Source organism: Neltuma alba, unplaced genomic scaffold (genome assembly GCF_004799145.2).
Source record: "Neltuma alba isolate B1F8T4 unplaced genomic scaffold, ASM479914v2 tig00012148_pilon, whole genome shotgun sequence".
Lineage (NCBI taxonomy): Eukaryota > Viridiplantae > Streptophyta > Magnoliopsida > Fabales > Fabaceae > Neltuma > Neltuma alba.
In genome coordinates this window covers 40,867-56,785 of record NW_021636697.1, presented here as the reverse complement: position 1 = coordinate 56,785, position 15,919 = coordinate 40,867, and the positions used below count along the sequence as shown (strand labels likewise).

General features: G+C 35.2%; 2 protein-coding genes across 3 annotated transcripts; one reads left to right on the top strand and one right to left on the bottom strand.

Annotated features, from left to right (window-relative positions):
- Positions 1 to 2,310: 2,310 nt before the first annotated feature.
- On the bottom strand, positions 2,311 to 6,344 carry LOC114723624 (beta-galactosidase 13-like). Its single transcript, XM_028909826.1, has 16 exons — positions 6,165 to 6,344; positions 5,969 to 6,064; positions 5,735 to 5,847; positions 5,563 to 5,629; positions 5,385 to 5,477; positions 5,120 to 5,263; positions 4,931 to 5,025; positions 4,708 to 4,813; positions 4,393 to 4,596; positions 4,139 to 4,306; positions 3,887 to 4,059; positions 3,690 to 3,799; positions 3,470 to 3,579; positions 3,267 to 3,374; positions 3,082 to 3,186; positions 2,311 to 3,000 (listed from the first exon to the last, which is right to left on the bottom strand). The coding sequence occupies exons 1-16, from the start codon at positions 6,342 to 6,344 to the stop codon at positions 2,386 to 2,388; spliced, it is 2,487 nt and encodes an 828-aa protein (XP_028765659.1). The 3' UTR covers positions 2,311 to 2,385.
- Positions 6,345 to 10,950: 4,606 nt separating this feature from the next.
- Positions 10,951 to 14,152, top strand: LOC114723687 (protein MCM10 homolog). 2 transcript variants are annotated; one of them, XM_028909912.1, is made up of 11 exons: positions 10,951 to 11,056; positions 11,178 to 11,364; positions 11,573 to 11,647; positions 11,784 to 12,021; positions 12,104 to 12,228; positions 12,720 to 12,753; positions 12,851 to 12,897; positions 13,014 to 13,157; positions 13,278 to 13,342; positions 13,422 to 13,494; positions 13,610 to 14,152. In XM_028909912.1, exons 1-11 carry the CDS (start codon positions 10,957 to 10,959, stop codon positions 13,767 to 13,769), a joined length of 1,248 nt encoding a protein of 415 aa, XP_028765745.1. In that variant the 5' UTR covers positions 10,951 to 10,956; the 3' UTR covers positions 13,770 to 14,152. The 2 variants fall into 2 exon arrangements, with proteins under 2 accessions (XP_028765745.1, XP_028765746.1); XM_028909913.1 differs by having other exon boundaries at positions 13,278 to 13,335; positions 13,610 to 13,686.
- Positions 14,153 to 15,919: the final 1,767 nt, after the last annotated feature.

The window sequence follows — 15,919 nt, the reverse complement described above, 5'->3', positions numbered from 1 at the left end:
ATAGCATCAGCTGGAACAACAACATAAAACTTTAAAATTTATAACAGGCCAGCCATTGAGAAATTATTTATTTTTGGATGAGTATAATGCAACTAAACCGGTTCCCTGTGGAGTAATAGTGAATACAGATATTAAGGGGTAAAACTAACTAAAAGGTGACGGGAGGGGTACGTTGGGCCAAGGGACGCGGATGTGATTAGCAATGCTGTTTTTGGCGAAGAGACGATCACATCAAAGCATTAAGCAAAGCGCGCCACTTCCGCCCCACCGCCGGATGGCGTCCCCACGCCGTTCCATCTTTATCCTTCCATTTGTACGCTGTCTTTTTTTTTTTTTTTTGAGCTGACATTTGTACATTGTTTTATATGCTAGGCTTTCTATTGTAGTCTATGGTAGAAATAGGTCTAGCTGCTTGTCAAGTCATTGCTTTTTTTTGTCTGAGCTGAACAAGTTATTGCAAAAAATGATGTAAAAATTGTCAACTAAGTAAAAATTATATACTCCTCCTGTCCTTATTATAAGACCCAATTTGACTTTTTATTTGGTCCTAATTATAAGACCCAATCCATTTTCTCTCTTATATTTATACATTTTTTTCCAAGATAATCCTTCTAATAATGATAGTTTTAGCCAATATACTTAATTAGCAAGGATATTTTAGGAATAACAATACTTATTTATTATAAATAACCAACTTAACTTACTTCCTTAATCTCCTCAAATAAGTCAATTGGGTCTTATAATTAGGACCGGAGGAGTATAATTTAGGGAACACTTAGCACAAACCCTTTTTTTTTTGACCAGCACTTAGCACAAACCCGTTTAATTTTTAAAACTTTGAAAAGAGTTATGCAAACATATACACTCTCTGAATGTGTCTATCGGGTCACCTTTAGGTTTTTGTGGCCACAATAGGCCTTCTATTTGAAAAATAAATGGACCATGTTTGTTACTGTAGTTGTGGAGACCTTAATTTGGTTTTTGGGTTGATTCCTTTAGGCTTTTGTGGTCACGTTTTAGGCCTTTTTATTTGAGAAATAAATGGAACATGTTTGTCCTGTAGTTGCTGGAGACCTTAATTTGGCTATATCTTGTTAATTGATCATATTAGACTACTCTCAGTTATTAATATAAGAGTTTGTTTGACTTTTATTTTAGTTCTCAATATAATATTTCAATCCATTTTATCTTTCATATTTATCCTTTTTTTTAATCTAGTCTTTGTAATTATGGTTATTTTAACTAATACATTTGATTAGCAACGATATATTAGAAAGACAACATCTATTTACTACAAATAACTAACTTAATTACTTTTCTTAATTTACTCAAATTAGTCAATTAACTTTTATATTAAAGACCAAATGTAGTATCATATTTTATGTTTGTATTTTAAATTTAGATAATTTCAATTGAGTTATTGTAATTTTGGATCAATCTGTGTACGCTTTTAAAAATACAGGTTTTTTAAATAGATTTTTAGGCCACGCTGGATCTTTATACAAATCAGGCTTAGAATGAATATAATGCTTATGACAAGTCATAAACCAAACTCAATCCAATAGGCTTCAAAACAGGCTTGACCTGTTAAATGTAAAGTAATACCTAACCGGACACAATTACACCAATCCCATTCTTAAAAGGGGGAAAAAAAAAGGGCAGAGAAATTTAAGGAGTCCAGCACAAAGAACCTAATATTACGAGAACAGTCGAATCAGTAAGTACCGTGGCACGTCGAAATTCGAATATTGGAGGCCAAAGAGCAAGTCATGACCAAGTTATGTCTCCAAGGGCTTCTCAAACACAAATCATAATACCTTTGAATTCTTTGATATGCTATGGTTTTCTTAATCACCAAGCCAGGTTTTCATTGCAAAATAAAAATAATATTAAATAGTCAGTGCGTTCCACGGCGGAGCTTGCAGTCGGATGTTATAATAACCATGCCTGCATCAAGACTAGTACAACTTCATAGATTTCTTTGGCCATCATTTCAACATTCTGATCCGTGATACTTTACCCGTGTCAAAAAGCAACTGTTAAGTCATATCATTATAATTTATGAATAACACGAGTCTTTATAATATTTATATTAAATTTGGAATAACAGGGAGAATCCACTAAGGAAAAAGAGCAATATGCAGTTTAAAGATATGGATATGTAGAAGCTGAGGAGAGATACTCACAACGGGAGGGTTTTTAAAAATGAATAAAATTTCTCATTGATTGGAATCAAAGAAACAATCTCATCTCAAGTGTTATTACTCTAAAAGAAGCATAAAAACGAACAGCATATCCATGCTGGGTAGAACCTAATCCATGGTGCCCTTGGAAGAAGAGAAAGAAAGCAGGGCAATCTACTTTGGCCTTGAAAGCAGCTGACATCTAGCGGCTACACTTCACTTGAATAGCGAGAGCCAAGGGCCTGCCCTGCGGGCAGGGATTGCCGGAGATGGGGAATAATGAAGGGTCCATAGGAATCGTACAATTACTTTTGCCCATACAATGCTGCTCCACAACTTGCTTCGCTGCGGGCGAATTGCATGTCCCTATGTCATAGCCTCCGCAAGCACCTTGAGGATCGCCGAAGCTCGCGAATTCCACAGCCGTCACCTTCTTAAAGTTAGGGCACTTCAAGCCTGCTTCAGTCTTCACATCGTCCACTATCGCGTGCAATTTCATCTTCTTGCTGGCGAATTGCTTCACATTGGGTGGGTGTGCGTCTGTGATGTAACTGCATATCGTGTCTCTGTCCACGAGCACGATCTCGACCTTTTCGGGGTTTGATTTCTCCTCCTCCAACACGACGACAAGATTGTCTTTTTTATTCAAGAAAGCTCGCGGGATGTGGTACTCCGACTGACTGGGTTGTCGCAGAGGGGAGAGGTATGACATCCAGTGACGGCCAATGCTCTTACCGTTTATCCATATCTGTCCCTTTCCCATGCCAGTCATCCTGATCGCAACGGGGTCCCTTCCTTCTGGGGTCGCAAATCTTGCCTGTAAATGAATTGAACACAAATAAGCTCGCTCGCTATGTTTTTAGGAATGCAAACCATGTCATATTTTCCATTTGATTACCTTGTACCAGGTGACAGGGGGTCCCTCTCCAGTGGCTTTCTTCCATTGGAACTTCTTTGCACCCTCTTCGGTGAAAATGTTCTGCTTTTCTCCTTGGATAGAAACCTGGCCAAAATCGATGACGTCATCTCCATTATTATCTGAGTTCTTGTGTGCTTAGGATCATGGGAAGCAGTGGATTTTACCTGATGACCCCAACCATTGTCGGTAAGATCAATTGTTCCTGTGTTAAGACCGAGGAGGGTGATGCGAGTAGGACCGGCGAACCTGTGTTCCATGTACGCACCACTGTCCTGTTGTAAGTTTATGAAAGTTGATCGAGTGTCCTTCATTACCAACGACGAATTAAATGAAAGAGATTCAAATCGTAAAGTTGAAAGGCACTCACAGGCAGCCCTATTGTATAACATAAGAAAGTTATTTGATTAACCCCAACCGTAAGGTTTACGGACACTTGCAATCCAAAACCTTTCTCTTCGTGGCTACCGTGTGCAGCTCCTTTAGAAACCATTAAATTACAAGATTAACACCTAGCATGAGTCTCTCACATGGGATGATTGATAATAATACTATTATTATTATTAAATGACCTTTTTGAGTTTGCTTACCGATGAATACACCATTGCAAAATGCGAGCATTCCGTGGCCATTACTAACCACGCGGAGAACGGGAAGTATGCTATTCTTCCTCGGCAAGTCTTCGGGACCCAGCTCGATTCTGGAATAATAATCCGTTAGGGATGGAGAGGAAAAGGAAAATAGTTACGCCATGATTGATAGAACGAGAGACATGGAAAGGACTAACCGTGTGGTGTACCAAGCATAGTCGCTGGCGTCTTTCAGCAAGTTGTAAAGCTCTCTAGGTTGCTCTGAATCGACCGGCACTTCCTTGGTAGTCGGAATGGCTTCGGAATACACCTCCCAATCAAGTTTGCTTGCGGCGGTATTATAGTTCCTCGAATTATGTTGTGAAACAATCTGGGTTATGTTGGCAGCAGTTAGGAGGACACATGGGCAGAATTTTGTGTCGTTGTAAAGTGATAAACAAGTTATATACCGTTTGAGTGTTGTATACTACAGTCTTGCAGTCAGGGAGGATGCTAATGGAACGCGAGGGCAGATAATATTCCTGACCCCTGAAGTTTATGGTACCGGCATTCTCGGTATGGTTGTTGGTCAAGAATGCAGCACACAAATCGCTTCCTTGCCTCTCATAGACTATGACCTGCATTCATCCATCCGTATTCAAATCAGTCTGTAAGAATGATCTGTACCTATCTGTGGCCTGTGGGACGAAGAATGAATGCTTACCTCGTGGAATTCGTTCAACTTTTGCGCGGTGGGTTTGCCTTCCAAGAGAGCCTTCTTACACAGGTTTATAGCCCTGTGCACATCCCGAAGGTGACTCCATTTGGGTTCTTTCTGCAGACCGTATTCATCCAGAGGAGCTTCGTCGTAGTACCGAGTAGTTGTGAAGGCGGAGGTTGTTCTTCCGAAATTTGTTCCCCCGTAGTACTGCAAGCAGGACGCATGCATGCTTCAAATTAAAAAAGAACACTAGTATAGCACCAGTTAGATTTGCACACGATGAGTTTTTTCGGGGAAGCCAAGTTCAGTAATCAGTACCATATAATAGTTAACCATAGCTCCATTCTTAGCAAAGAAGCGAGCGACTGAGTAGGCAATATCTTCTGCAGATCTTTGGGATGGAGGATCTCCAAACACTCTGTACCTGTAATTTAGAAATTAACCACCAAATGCGTTTATTTATTTCAATTGCTTTCTTGCCTTATTTTAGGGGAAGGATCATGATGTATGAAGATGCAAGACTAGATGTGATGGAACTTACTGAGCCGTCCAATTTTCAGTCCAGATGAAAGGCTTGTTTGGTTTGTTGGGGCCTGCAAAGGTATCGCCACAGTGTCTTCCGTTGCATGCATTGATCTGCGGAAAGCTCAAGGCTAAGCTAAGTCTAGGGAATTGGAATTAAAAATAAAATCAAACTGATGCTTAAACAGACATTTCAGGGAATTCTTACCACTGGATCAGGCGCATCCGTTTGCTTGCACATGACCCATGGAATACCAAGATTCAATCCTACTGCCAGTTTCGCTGCCCATTGAACGTAACTGTCTCCCTTCTCTCTGAATGCTCGTTGGACATGGTTGTACTCATTCTCAATCTGCAGCAAATAGATTATTTAAACAGCAGCCAAGGTTTCTTTAAACAAGTAGATTCGACCATGTATGCATATAAGGAGGTCCCTCGCGGAAATCTATCATATAGAGGAATCAGATCCTAACCTGTCCCATGATGATGGGCCCTCCTTGAGGAGCGAACAGATTCTCGGCCTTCAACTTGTCTATAATAAATACCACGAACTCTTGCATGTATTTCTGATGCAAATATAAAATGAGATTTTCATTCTTTAATGATGCGGGTTCTTGATCAAAACCAAAGCTTGTCAGTTATGGAGATTACCTTGAAAGGTTCGTTGTCACTACGAAATACGATATCCGGAACCTCTCTCAGCCAGTATGGGAGCCCTCTTTATTTATATTTTACCATTGTAGACATTAGTCAGTATTAATTATAATCCGGAAATGATCTATATTATATTATGTGACTGTTATATGAAGAGTCAGTTTCATACCCATGATTCCATTCAGCCTGGATGAAAGGACCAACTCTGAGGCATACGTACATTCCTTTCTCCTGAACGAGCTTCAGAAACTTCACCACGTCGTTGCTTCCCTCAAAGTTCCTCTGCACCAGGAAGCACATCATTGTCCAATCGAACGTTTACCCGGGGGGGGGGGGGGGGACAAATGAAAAGAAAACACTTGAGACTCTGGCTCAGTAGTCTATATATAAAACATCACATTACTTGGCCTCTCACGGGCTCATGAGCGTTCCAAAAGATGTAAGTTTCGATCACATTCAAACCGCCGTGTCTTGCCTTATCAAGAATGTCTGGCCACATCTGAACAAACCATGAATTTATTTCGCATTATCGCTTATTTGGCTCTAGGAAACAAAAGGCATCAAGAAAGGAAGTGAATTAAGAGAAGAATTAATCAAACCTCGGGTGGGCTTCGGGGGTAATGGATGCCACCCGAGTACAAAAGCTCTCGCTTTCCATTGAACAACAATGACCTTCCATCATAAGTTACTGTAATCTTTTCTCCAGCATCAGCATGCGACAGTGAAACAATGATGGCAAGCAAGGCAGCTAAAAGGGTTATTCCGCCTGTAGACGCCATTCACAACACACATGTATATACCTATCTCTCTGTGATATCTATATATGTATCTTTCTACACTCCTTTGCTCCAAAAAAGAGCCTGAGTTATTTCTCTTCTTTCATAAGTCGTCAGAAAATAAAAGGAGTTCTTGCTTCAAACAATTAATAAGCAAATAATCAAGCTGGCTGGCAGTCTGTCTGTCGAATATCCTGGAGACACTCATAAAGGTGGCAAGAGAATTGCATCGGAGGGACAAAAATAGAGTAAGGTTGATAAAACTATGGGCTTAGAGGAAATATCGCATTTTCCTTTTTCAGAATATTTGTTCCGTGGCTATTTCTATTTTAAAGTGAAGCAGACAACGAACCTTGTCTGTGGAGGAGTAATGTTTGCGCGAGAATCGGACAAGAGAGACTGGAAAATGAGAATCGAGTCAAGTGTGCTTAATTTAATTCTTTTTTGTTTCTCCAATTAATGTTGTGCTTTGAGAGGATTTTACTAGGTAAAGTGATATGTTATGATAAGATTTAGCAAACAAACCACAGTATTGCTCTCTGGCCCAGAAAAGGAAAACAAAAAAGGAGTCATGAACATTGTGTACCTGTTTGGTTGTGCTTTTCAGGGGTGAAAAGTAGTTTAAATTAGGCACAAACCTGATTGGAAATTTGGATACTATTTGGATGGGCAATTAGGCAATGTGATTTTTGTATAAAAAGCTACAATAAGCCATAAGCTAAAATTAATAACTTATGACTTATAGCTTTTAAAACATGGAAACAGAAAAAGTTAAGAAATTTATTATCTCATTTGGTTATTATTATAAATCTCAAATAACTAATTTGTAGACAACAAAAAATCAGTTAGAATTAGTTGAAAGTAATAAATAAGTTAGAAATATATTTTTGTGTTCACTGATAGCATGTGTCAAGGCCTATATTTATTCATGCAAAACACTTTGAAACTTCCATTTTTTCCTTCCCATCTTCTCGTCTTTTCGTCTTTTTTTAACTATTAGACTAATATTTTAACAGTTTAGATTTAAATTTTTTTAATATTATTAAAATGTTAAATTATAAAAATAAATAAATAAAATTACAAACTATATTAAAATATAATTCTAATGGTTTGTTAATGCACTGAATATTTTAAAAAAATTAAAATCTTAACATTTAAAATCTGTTAATCTAATAGTTAGAAGAATAAAAAGAGAACAGAGGATAAGAAAGGAAGAAGAGAGGTTTCCAACCGAACGCAAAACGCCAATAGATAAAGATTAAGCAATAATATGATATTTACGGAGATTATTTCATTTACTTGCGTATTAATCTAAAATTTAGAAAGTTACGCGCACGTAAATAATGCATTGATTTAATTGAAAAACTCTGCATAAAAGTGTCCAAGTTCTAAGACTTCATGATCAAAGTTTATAATTTAGGACAATTTTTTGTTGATATTTTTTTCCTCGTCATCTGCTTCAAAGTTTAGAGAAATATTATAGAATTTAATTTGTTATTACTTAAATCAATGCATAAAAATGAGAAAAAATCCCATATAAATACCATTTGAATTCTTAAATTTTAAGTTAGTGATTCTAGTTTGACAAAAGACAAATAAGTCTGTAAGTTTAAATTGGAATTTGTAAATTTTGATAAATTATTTTCATGCCTTTTCTCTCATTTCATAATTCCATTTTCCTCTTCTTCTCTCCCTTAAGGCTCTGTTTGGATGCTCCAAATCCGTAGTTTCAGAAGCACTTTTCCACAAAACGAGGTAACCTCCTCCACATATTTACTTCGTAATCCGTAAAAGCACTTCTGAAACCATGGTTTGGTTTTTATCCAAACACTCCCTAAGTTGTAGAATGAGAAAGAGCTCCTCTCTCCCTTCAGTGTTGTTCTCCTCGATAACAATTACAAGTCCTCTCCTCACTTTCAAATTGCCCCTCGTAGAACTTCTAACTCTGGTTTATCTGTTATTCGTGTTCCCTATTTTGATTACCTTAGTGTTCCTTGTGTTGTCATTCTTCAGTCATGCAATAAATTTTTTTTTTATTTCTCAGGCTTCCTCATGCTGCTCGAAAAACACATTTATGCCTTGGGCCTCTTATTTCCCCTTCTCCCCTCTACCGATTGCTGTACTGCTATTGTGACTAATGATGATTGTGGCTTTGGGTGTTTTGGCACGAAGAATGAAGGCTAAGTTTATAGCTCATAAGCAACTAAATGTCATCCATAGAATCCTGTGATTTTTTGCCCTTTTGTGGATGATGGGTAGTGAATGCGATATGTTTTATGACTTTAATAACAAGAAAATACTAAATGCAAGTTTAATCTTAATGTTAATTTGACATTTGAATATATACAATGTAGTTGCTGTCATAAAATTATTGATTTTTTTATAAATACTATTACTTTAGTGGTCAACTCCATTACAAGTGTAGTAAATCATGAAAGTTACTGTTAATACATTTATTATGATATACTTCTAGTGTATTTGTCAACCATGTACTAATTTCTCAAAACATTTACCCTTTTTTAATTCTTTCAAGAGGTTATACTTGGTAGAAGTTGACCAAATCAATAGTATGGAAATGATCAAATGCATTTTTATGGTTGTTAATCATTTTATATGTCTAGTCAATTTGTCTAACTCAACCTCCCAAATTGCACAATGTGTGGAAATGACTAATAATATGCTGCAAAATGCATTATGAAAATTGTTAAATATATTCTGCAAGCTATCAATCACATTATATGTTTAGTAAAATTGTTTGAAAATAGTTAACAACAAGTTGCAAAACGCGTTATAGAAATAGTCAATTTCATTTTACAAGCTATTAAGCACATTACATGTTTAGTAAATATGTCTAGAAATAACTATTAGTAAGTTGCAAAGCGTGTCATGCAAATGGTTAAATTTATTTTGCAAGTTGCTAATGACATTACATGTTTAGTAAATATGTTTAGAAATAACTATCAACAAGTTACAAAGCGTGTTATGCAAATAGTCAAATTTATTTTGCAAGTTGTTAATTATGTTACATGTTTAGTAAAATTATTTAGAAGTAACTGACAACAAGTTACAAAACACATTATAAAGATGGTCAAATTCATTTAGTAAGTTATTAATCATGTTATTAATGGATTATTCAAAAATAGCCAATAATAGATTACGCTGTGAAAATAGTCAATTACATTCCGTAAGTTGTTAATCATATTACATATTTAGTAATTTTATTATACTCAATCCCCAAGTTTCACCAAGTCTGTAAATGGATGATAACATATTGCAAAATGTGTTACGAAATTGGTCAAATTCAATTCAAAAGTTGTCAATCACTTGCAAATGCTGTCAAAGGCTCGTTTGATTATAATAACACTGAAAGGCAAAATCTTTTTATGCTGTTCATGTAACTCCAATGATATTTTAGTCTTTTCATGAAATTCTATAAATTACAGTTTTACGCTTTATACTCATTTGGTTCTTTCACTTATTTGTATGACCTATTTGATTTTTTTAAATTTAATAAGTATTTTAAAGTTATTTTCCTTAAAGATCATGACCAGTTAATTTTTTAATGTTTAAGAAATTAATTATACTTTTAAAAAATATGAATAGTTTGATTTGTTGGAAATCAATATACACGAGCACATATAATACATACTCCTTCTAGTCTTATATATAAGTTTTAAATAATCAAATTACGTTTAATGAATAAAAAATTAAAATTAGTTAAAGACAATAAATAAATAAAAATATTTTTTTAAAAAATTTGCCCTTATTTATTATAAGAGTAATTGAGATAGACAATAAATAATGAAAGAAAATATATGAGATGACATATCCTAGACCAAGAAATCAAGCTAGCCATCTTTCTAATTAATGCTATTCATGGCATGGTTATTGGAAAAAATAAAACACTAAATACAATCAATTAAAGATAAAACTAAAATTTTTTTAAATATTCAAATAAAATCAAAATGAAGTTTATAAATTATGCAAGATTGTTTTTCAGAGTTGAAGTTTACGTGTCAAAACAGAGGCAGTGTATACCATTAAGTTGAAATGTTTTTGGGTGAAAAAAAACTATAATTTTAAAAATATTTTTTACGATATATAAAATAAATATGTGAAAGATATTGTTTCGTTTTATAAAAAAATACTCCTCCGGTCCTTATTATAAGACCCAATTTGACTTTTTATTTGGTCCTAATTATAAGACCCCAATCCATTTTATCTCTTATATTTATGCATTTTTTTCCAAGATAATCCTCCTAATAATGATAGTTTTAGCCAATATACTTAATTAGCAAGGATATTTTAGAAATGACAACACTTATTTATTATAAATAACTAATTTAATTTACTTTCTTAATTTCCTTAAATAAGTCAATTGGGTCTTATAATTAGGATCGATGAGTACTTTTTAAAATCAGTAATTGGTATAACGCCAAATACAGACATGCGTACACGGATATACAAATTTGTTCCCTCCAAAACTTTCATGCCTCCCGCCATTTTCTTGAAGTTCGAATTGACGACGAGTTCCTAAATTCACACAGCTATGCCATTGGCACTGAGAAGCCCTTTTCTTCCCCAAGAGCCCTCTGTATTTCGATTTTCGGGAACCATGACGAAACACCAAGACGACCTCGATCTCGATCTCCTCCTCTCCCTTCAAGACAGGGTTTTGGAAACTCCTCCGACTTCTCCCTCACTCCATTCACCGGGTACGCCGTCGAATCCTCATTTTTTACATTCACTTGAGGAACTATTCATCCGCGCTAAAAAAAAAAAAACTTGGATTCCAATTTTCGAGTTGTGGGTCCTCATGTATATCTCAAATGGCAGGTTACTTATCCGACGATGGCTCGCCCACGCAAAGGGAGACGGTTGATATGTCGGTATTTAGAAATGCTGTTCAGGATTGTCTTGAAGACGAAACCAAAGCATATAAAAAACCTGAGAAGTTGAATAGGCCGGTGAACAAGAAATCAGATCATATCGAGGTCGAGAAATTTTCTGGTCTGCGAATAAGGTCAATCGATGTTGGATTTTAGCTGTTTACCCAAATCGTATACATCAAATATATGATATACAGCATGCTCTTAGGTTCTAGATCTATCAGGCAGCGCCTGTGACTGTAGCTTCATAATAGATTCTATCTTGTTTTTCAATGATTTAGGCATTCTAAGCAATGATGGCAAGAGAACATGATATGGGCTGCTAATTTTTTTCACATACAGGAACCAATCGGTAACCTCTGCAGAGCTCAGGGAACGCTTTTCAGACATTCGTTTTGTTCGGCTACCAGTAATCAAGTAATCTTCTTTATTTTGTGTCCTACTATGAAAGTGATCTTGAAGATAAAACTGGGGTTGCTCTATAACCTGTTAATGTACTTTTGGCATGCAATATTCTTCGCGTCGGCCTCAAACTATAATGATTCGGATTCAGGAATTTGATGATAGGAGATACTATTTCTGGATGTTGGGCGACGGTTGGAGTACTGACAGAGAAAGGAAGTCCCAAGACAAGTTCGACAGGGAAGAGTTTCTGTATATGGAAAATTGGGAGTTTGGATGAAAGTAATATTTCTCTTTTCTTGTTCGGTGATGCTTATAAGAGGAACTCGCAAGAACATGCAGGGACGCTCTTTGCATTGTTTAACTGTTCAGTACGCAAGGATGCTATGGTATTAAATTATAATGAATCAGTGAAGTACCCTTTATACTGGTTTGCCAACCGTATTTGGACATTTCATTTGTTTTTTGCAGGGTAATGGTTTTTCATTGAGTGTATATTCCCCAAGTCAAATTTTGAAGATAGGAACTTCTATTGATTACGGAGTTTGCAAGGGAAAACGAAACGACGGGATGCCTTGTACGTTGGTTGTAAATATGTAAGCAAATCAGTACTTCGGTTGATGCAATGGATACAATGTTCTTTGATTTTGTCAGGGAAATTTGGACGCTTAGAACTAAGGAGATACGCCACATACCTTAGATTTACTTTCATGCCTGTCAACCTTTTAGAATATGCTCAATTTTAACAAAGAAATCTTGGTTACGCAGAAAAGAAATAAGTTACCTATAAAACTAGTCTAACAAACCTGTATCGTATGCTAAAAGAAATTTGGCGCTGATCTAGCCCTAATCTTCGAGGGGAGGCCGAGTTTTTTTTATTTTTATTTTTTCAGGAAAGCAAGGAATGACGTAGCAAGTGTTAATAGCATATCTAAATGTCGTTGACTTCAGTTGCCCCTCTAACAGTAAAACCACCCCCCCCCCCAAAAAAAAGAAACAGAAAAAAGCAGATCAAGGTTTTTTGGCTCACGTTTACTCGTGTCATCTCTTTGGCTTTGTTTGACGCTGATCTTCTTTGCCATTTCAGACGTCAAGGGATATATTGTAAATATCATAAATCGGTAAGCAGTATCGAGTCCTTCAATGTTTCTTGACAATATTATTCGCAAAAAGGTTATGCATTTACTTAACTGCCTCCTATCTGCTGCTATCTTGTAGAAATCATCAAAAGAGTACTCCACAATGAGAACTGAACTCAAGGGAGGGTGAGTGAATAGTGATGAGTGTTTGCTATTCTCATCATCTTTTTGTTTGTGAAATACTCAAAAGTTGCTCGATTGATTTCCCTTAATTATGTGTACAAATGTGTTTTTATTAACAGGAACTTAAAAACAGCATTTAGGCCTAGGGATTATCTCAAGTCAGAAGGAATCTACTTAGTTGATCCTGTTATTGGCAAAACAAACCCAACGAAATCTCAGCCACTAAAGTTGTTGTCAGTGGATGCTCTTAAAAAGGCATTGAGGTTTGTTATACTTAGTGCAACTAATTACCTGTTTTGCAATATTTGCTGGTAGCCCGTAGGCTTTGATTTTCACTGCTTTTGACTTTCGATGCCATGAATTAATTTTCATCTCTATACCAGCAATGCTGACAAAGTGACAACAAATATGCATTCGCAAGGGATCAGATTTCTTTCAGAGGTCACAGGTCATTATTACACGGTCTTGTGCTTTTATGATAGCCCCATGCAATCGTGTTCTGAGCTACTTTTTACTTCCGATTGCAGGCAAGCCTGACTCTAAGGCAGTGAAGAGAAAACAAATGATGCCAAATGAGCAAAGCAAGTGCATTGATAAGAGGCAAGTTGCGAATAAGATTTAAGTCGATCTCATTTGTCTGATATAGTAAGTAGTACTAGTATACATGGTCTGTGGAAGTATGCTAGTCTAACTAGTATCTTATCTGTCGCTTCAGGAAAGCGTCGTCATTAAACGAGGGATCCCCTGCAACAACATACGGACACTTAGGTGCCAAAAGAATAAAAGCCGAAGGGCAAGCATCGGCTGATAAAACCACAAGGGGTAGTGGAAAGATGATCGAATTAGACCTTGTTAGTTCAGATGAGGACATCTGAGACTTCTGGTCTGAGCACAATCCAGCTGATTCTGTTGCTGAGATTTATAGTATTGAAGAAAATTTACTTTCTGATTAGAAAACGAAGACTTCTGCAGGATGGTAACTGGTAAGTGATGGTGTAATAGCGCAGATCAGTGGACATAGAAGCTCAACACGTCGGGAAGGGCTGTCATTGCTGCAAATATGCTAAATGCGAGGGCGGGGTTCAAATTTTGGGATTGTCATGTTTGGTTCAGATGAATTCAATTTTATTCCTTTGTCCGGGGAATGCTGATTACCACAACTGGACAAATGGGGACTGGTTACCAAGTGTCGTTGGTGGTGGTATGTGCATCCTTTTTGGGAGTAATTTTTTGTTTGACAAAAACACTCCTTATACAGCCCCGAAATGCTCAACAGGAATATTATTTGATTAGAATTGCACTTATCTCTCAAATATCGAAATGTTTGGTTGAAGTTTGCGAAAGCATTGTAAAATGATCCAATGAGGCAACGTATTGCTTTTATACAAAAGTTAAAAATATTTTTTTTCCAATTCAAACAATTAACAAGCAGTTTAATATTGGGAGAATTGTAATTAGGTTTTACCTAAGGGAATTAAATATAAAAAGTTTTTTGAAATCATAAAATTATTTTAAAGTTCTAAGAGATTTTTTTGTAATAAATTTTATTTGTGTAATTACTAAATTATTTTTAAAAAAATTTGTATTGATAACTAAAAAAACAGTAGTTGACAATTTAGAATATAATGATTAATAACTATTACGGTTAGTTTGATAACTTATGTGTTATATTTTGTGATATGTTAAGAAAATGTGTTGTTAAATCAGTTGTGATAGTTGTTAATCTTTGTACTTTAGTTTTTAAGTTGTCAACTACTACTCTTTCAATTGTTAATACAAATTTAAAAAAAAAGGTGATTTAGTAATTAAATAAATAAAATTTATTGTAAAAAAGTTTCTTGAAACTTTAGAATAATTTTATGATTTTAAAGGATTTTTTTGTATTTAATTATTTTTGGTGAAACCTAATTGCAATTCTCCTTTTAATATTTATACTTAATATATTAAAATCCTAATTATGAAAAACATTATTAAGTACTTTATTTTCTTTTATCATAATTATTATACTCGTCCAATTTTTTATCTCTATTCTTGCATTATTTTTATTCAACTAAGACGTGTTGAATATAATCATTTCATCTCCAGCTATTTATTAGGGGACAAAAGCAAAGCAGCCATTTGCGACTTTTATTAGCGTCTTTCTCAAATTATCCGCTACTTCTTTTCGTCGACACATGGCTTTCTCCTCCAATAATAACGCCATGATTTTAAATCCTACGGATAAAAAGAGGGTATCCAGAGCATTGAAATTGTTGAAATCTAAGATGGGTTTTGCAGCTCAGCTAAAAAAAAAGAAAAAAAGAAGGGTTTTGCAGCAAGTCCTGAAAATGATGGGTAAAAATTGGATTGAAAATTTAATATCATTGATTGTTTGGAATTAAATAAATTCGTATATATGGGATTCAAAAATACTACTCCTCTGGTCCTTAATATAAGACCCAATTTTTAAGTTGGTTTTGGTCCTAAATATAAAACCTATTTCTCATATTTATCAATTTTCTCTAAATTACCCTATGGATACTCCCTCAATCATAATCAAGTAGAAGAGGGAAAGATATTAAGAAAAATGATTATGGTGTTTTAGGAAAAATGTGTCACTTTTCTTGTAATTAATTAACTTACCTAACTTCTTTAATCTAATCAAATTAGTTAAATGAGTCTTATATTAAGGACCGTAGGATATTAGAGAAGGTGGTACCCATCTTCATAAGATTAACTATTTTCATGTAATAAAAAAGTACTCATTAAATATTTCTTTTCAATTTCAACCCCAATCTTTACTTTTTTATTTTTAAAGCTTCTTATCAGGACCTAAATGTTGAGCAAGAGGATCAAATTCACCGTCCGAATATGATTTGGCGCAGGATCAATCGTGAGTGGTATTACTATTACCCCATTGTCACTCTATTTTTAAAACTAAAACTAAATGTTCTTCCACTATGGATGGAGCGATGAATTCCAAGGATAAAAGAAATACTCCCTTTTGTTTTTATTATAAAATTTAAATAATTAATTTATAAATAAT

Coding starts and splice junctions, on each gene's coding strand:
- LOC114723624 (XM_028909826.1), bottom strand. CDS start 6,344: ATGGCGTCTACAGGCGGAATAACCCTTTTAGCTGCCTTGCTTGCCATC. Junction 5,264..5,384: donor GGCCCATCATCATGGGACAG/GTTAGGATCTGA, acceptor TATTTGCTGCAG/ATTGAGAATGAGTACAACCA. Junction 4,060..4,138: donor TAGTATACAACACTCAAACG/GTATATAACTTG, acceptor AACATAACCCAG/ATTGTTTCACAACATAATTC.
- LOC114723687 (XM_028909912.1), top strand. CDS start 10,957: ATGACGAAACACCAAGACGACCTCGATCTCGATCTCCTCCTCTCCCTT. Junction 11,057..11,177: donor TCCCTCACTCCATTCACCGG/GTACGCCGTCGA, acceptor CTCAAATGGCAG/GTTACTTATCCGACGATGGC. Junction 12,754..12,850: donor ATTGTAAATATCATAAATCG/GTAAGCAGTATC, acceptor GCTATCTTGTAG/AAATCATCAAAAGAGTACTC.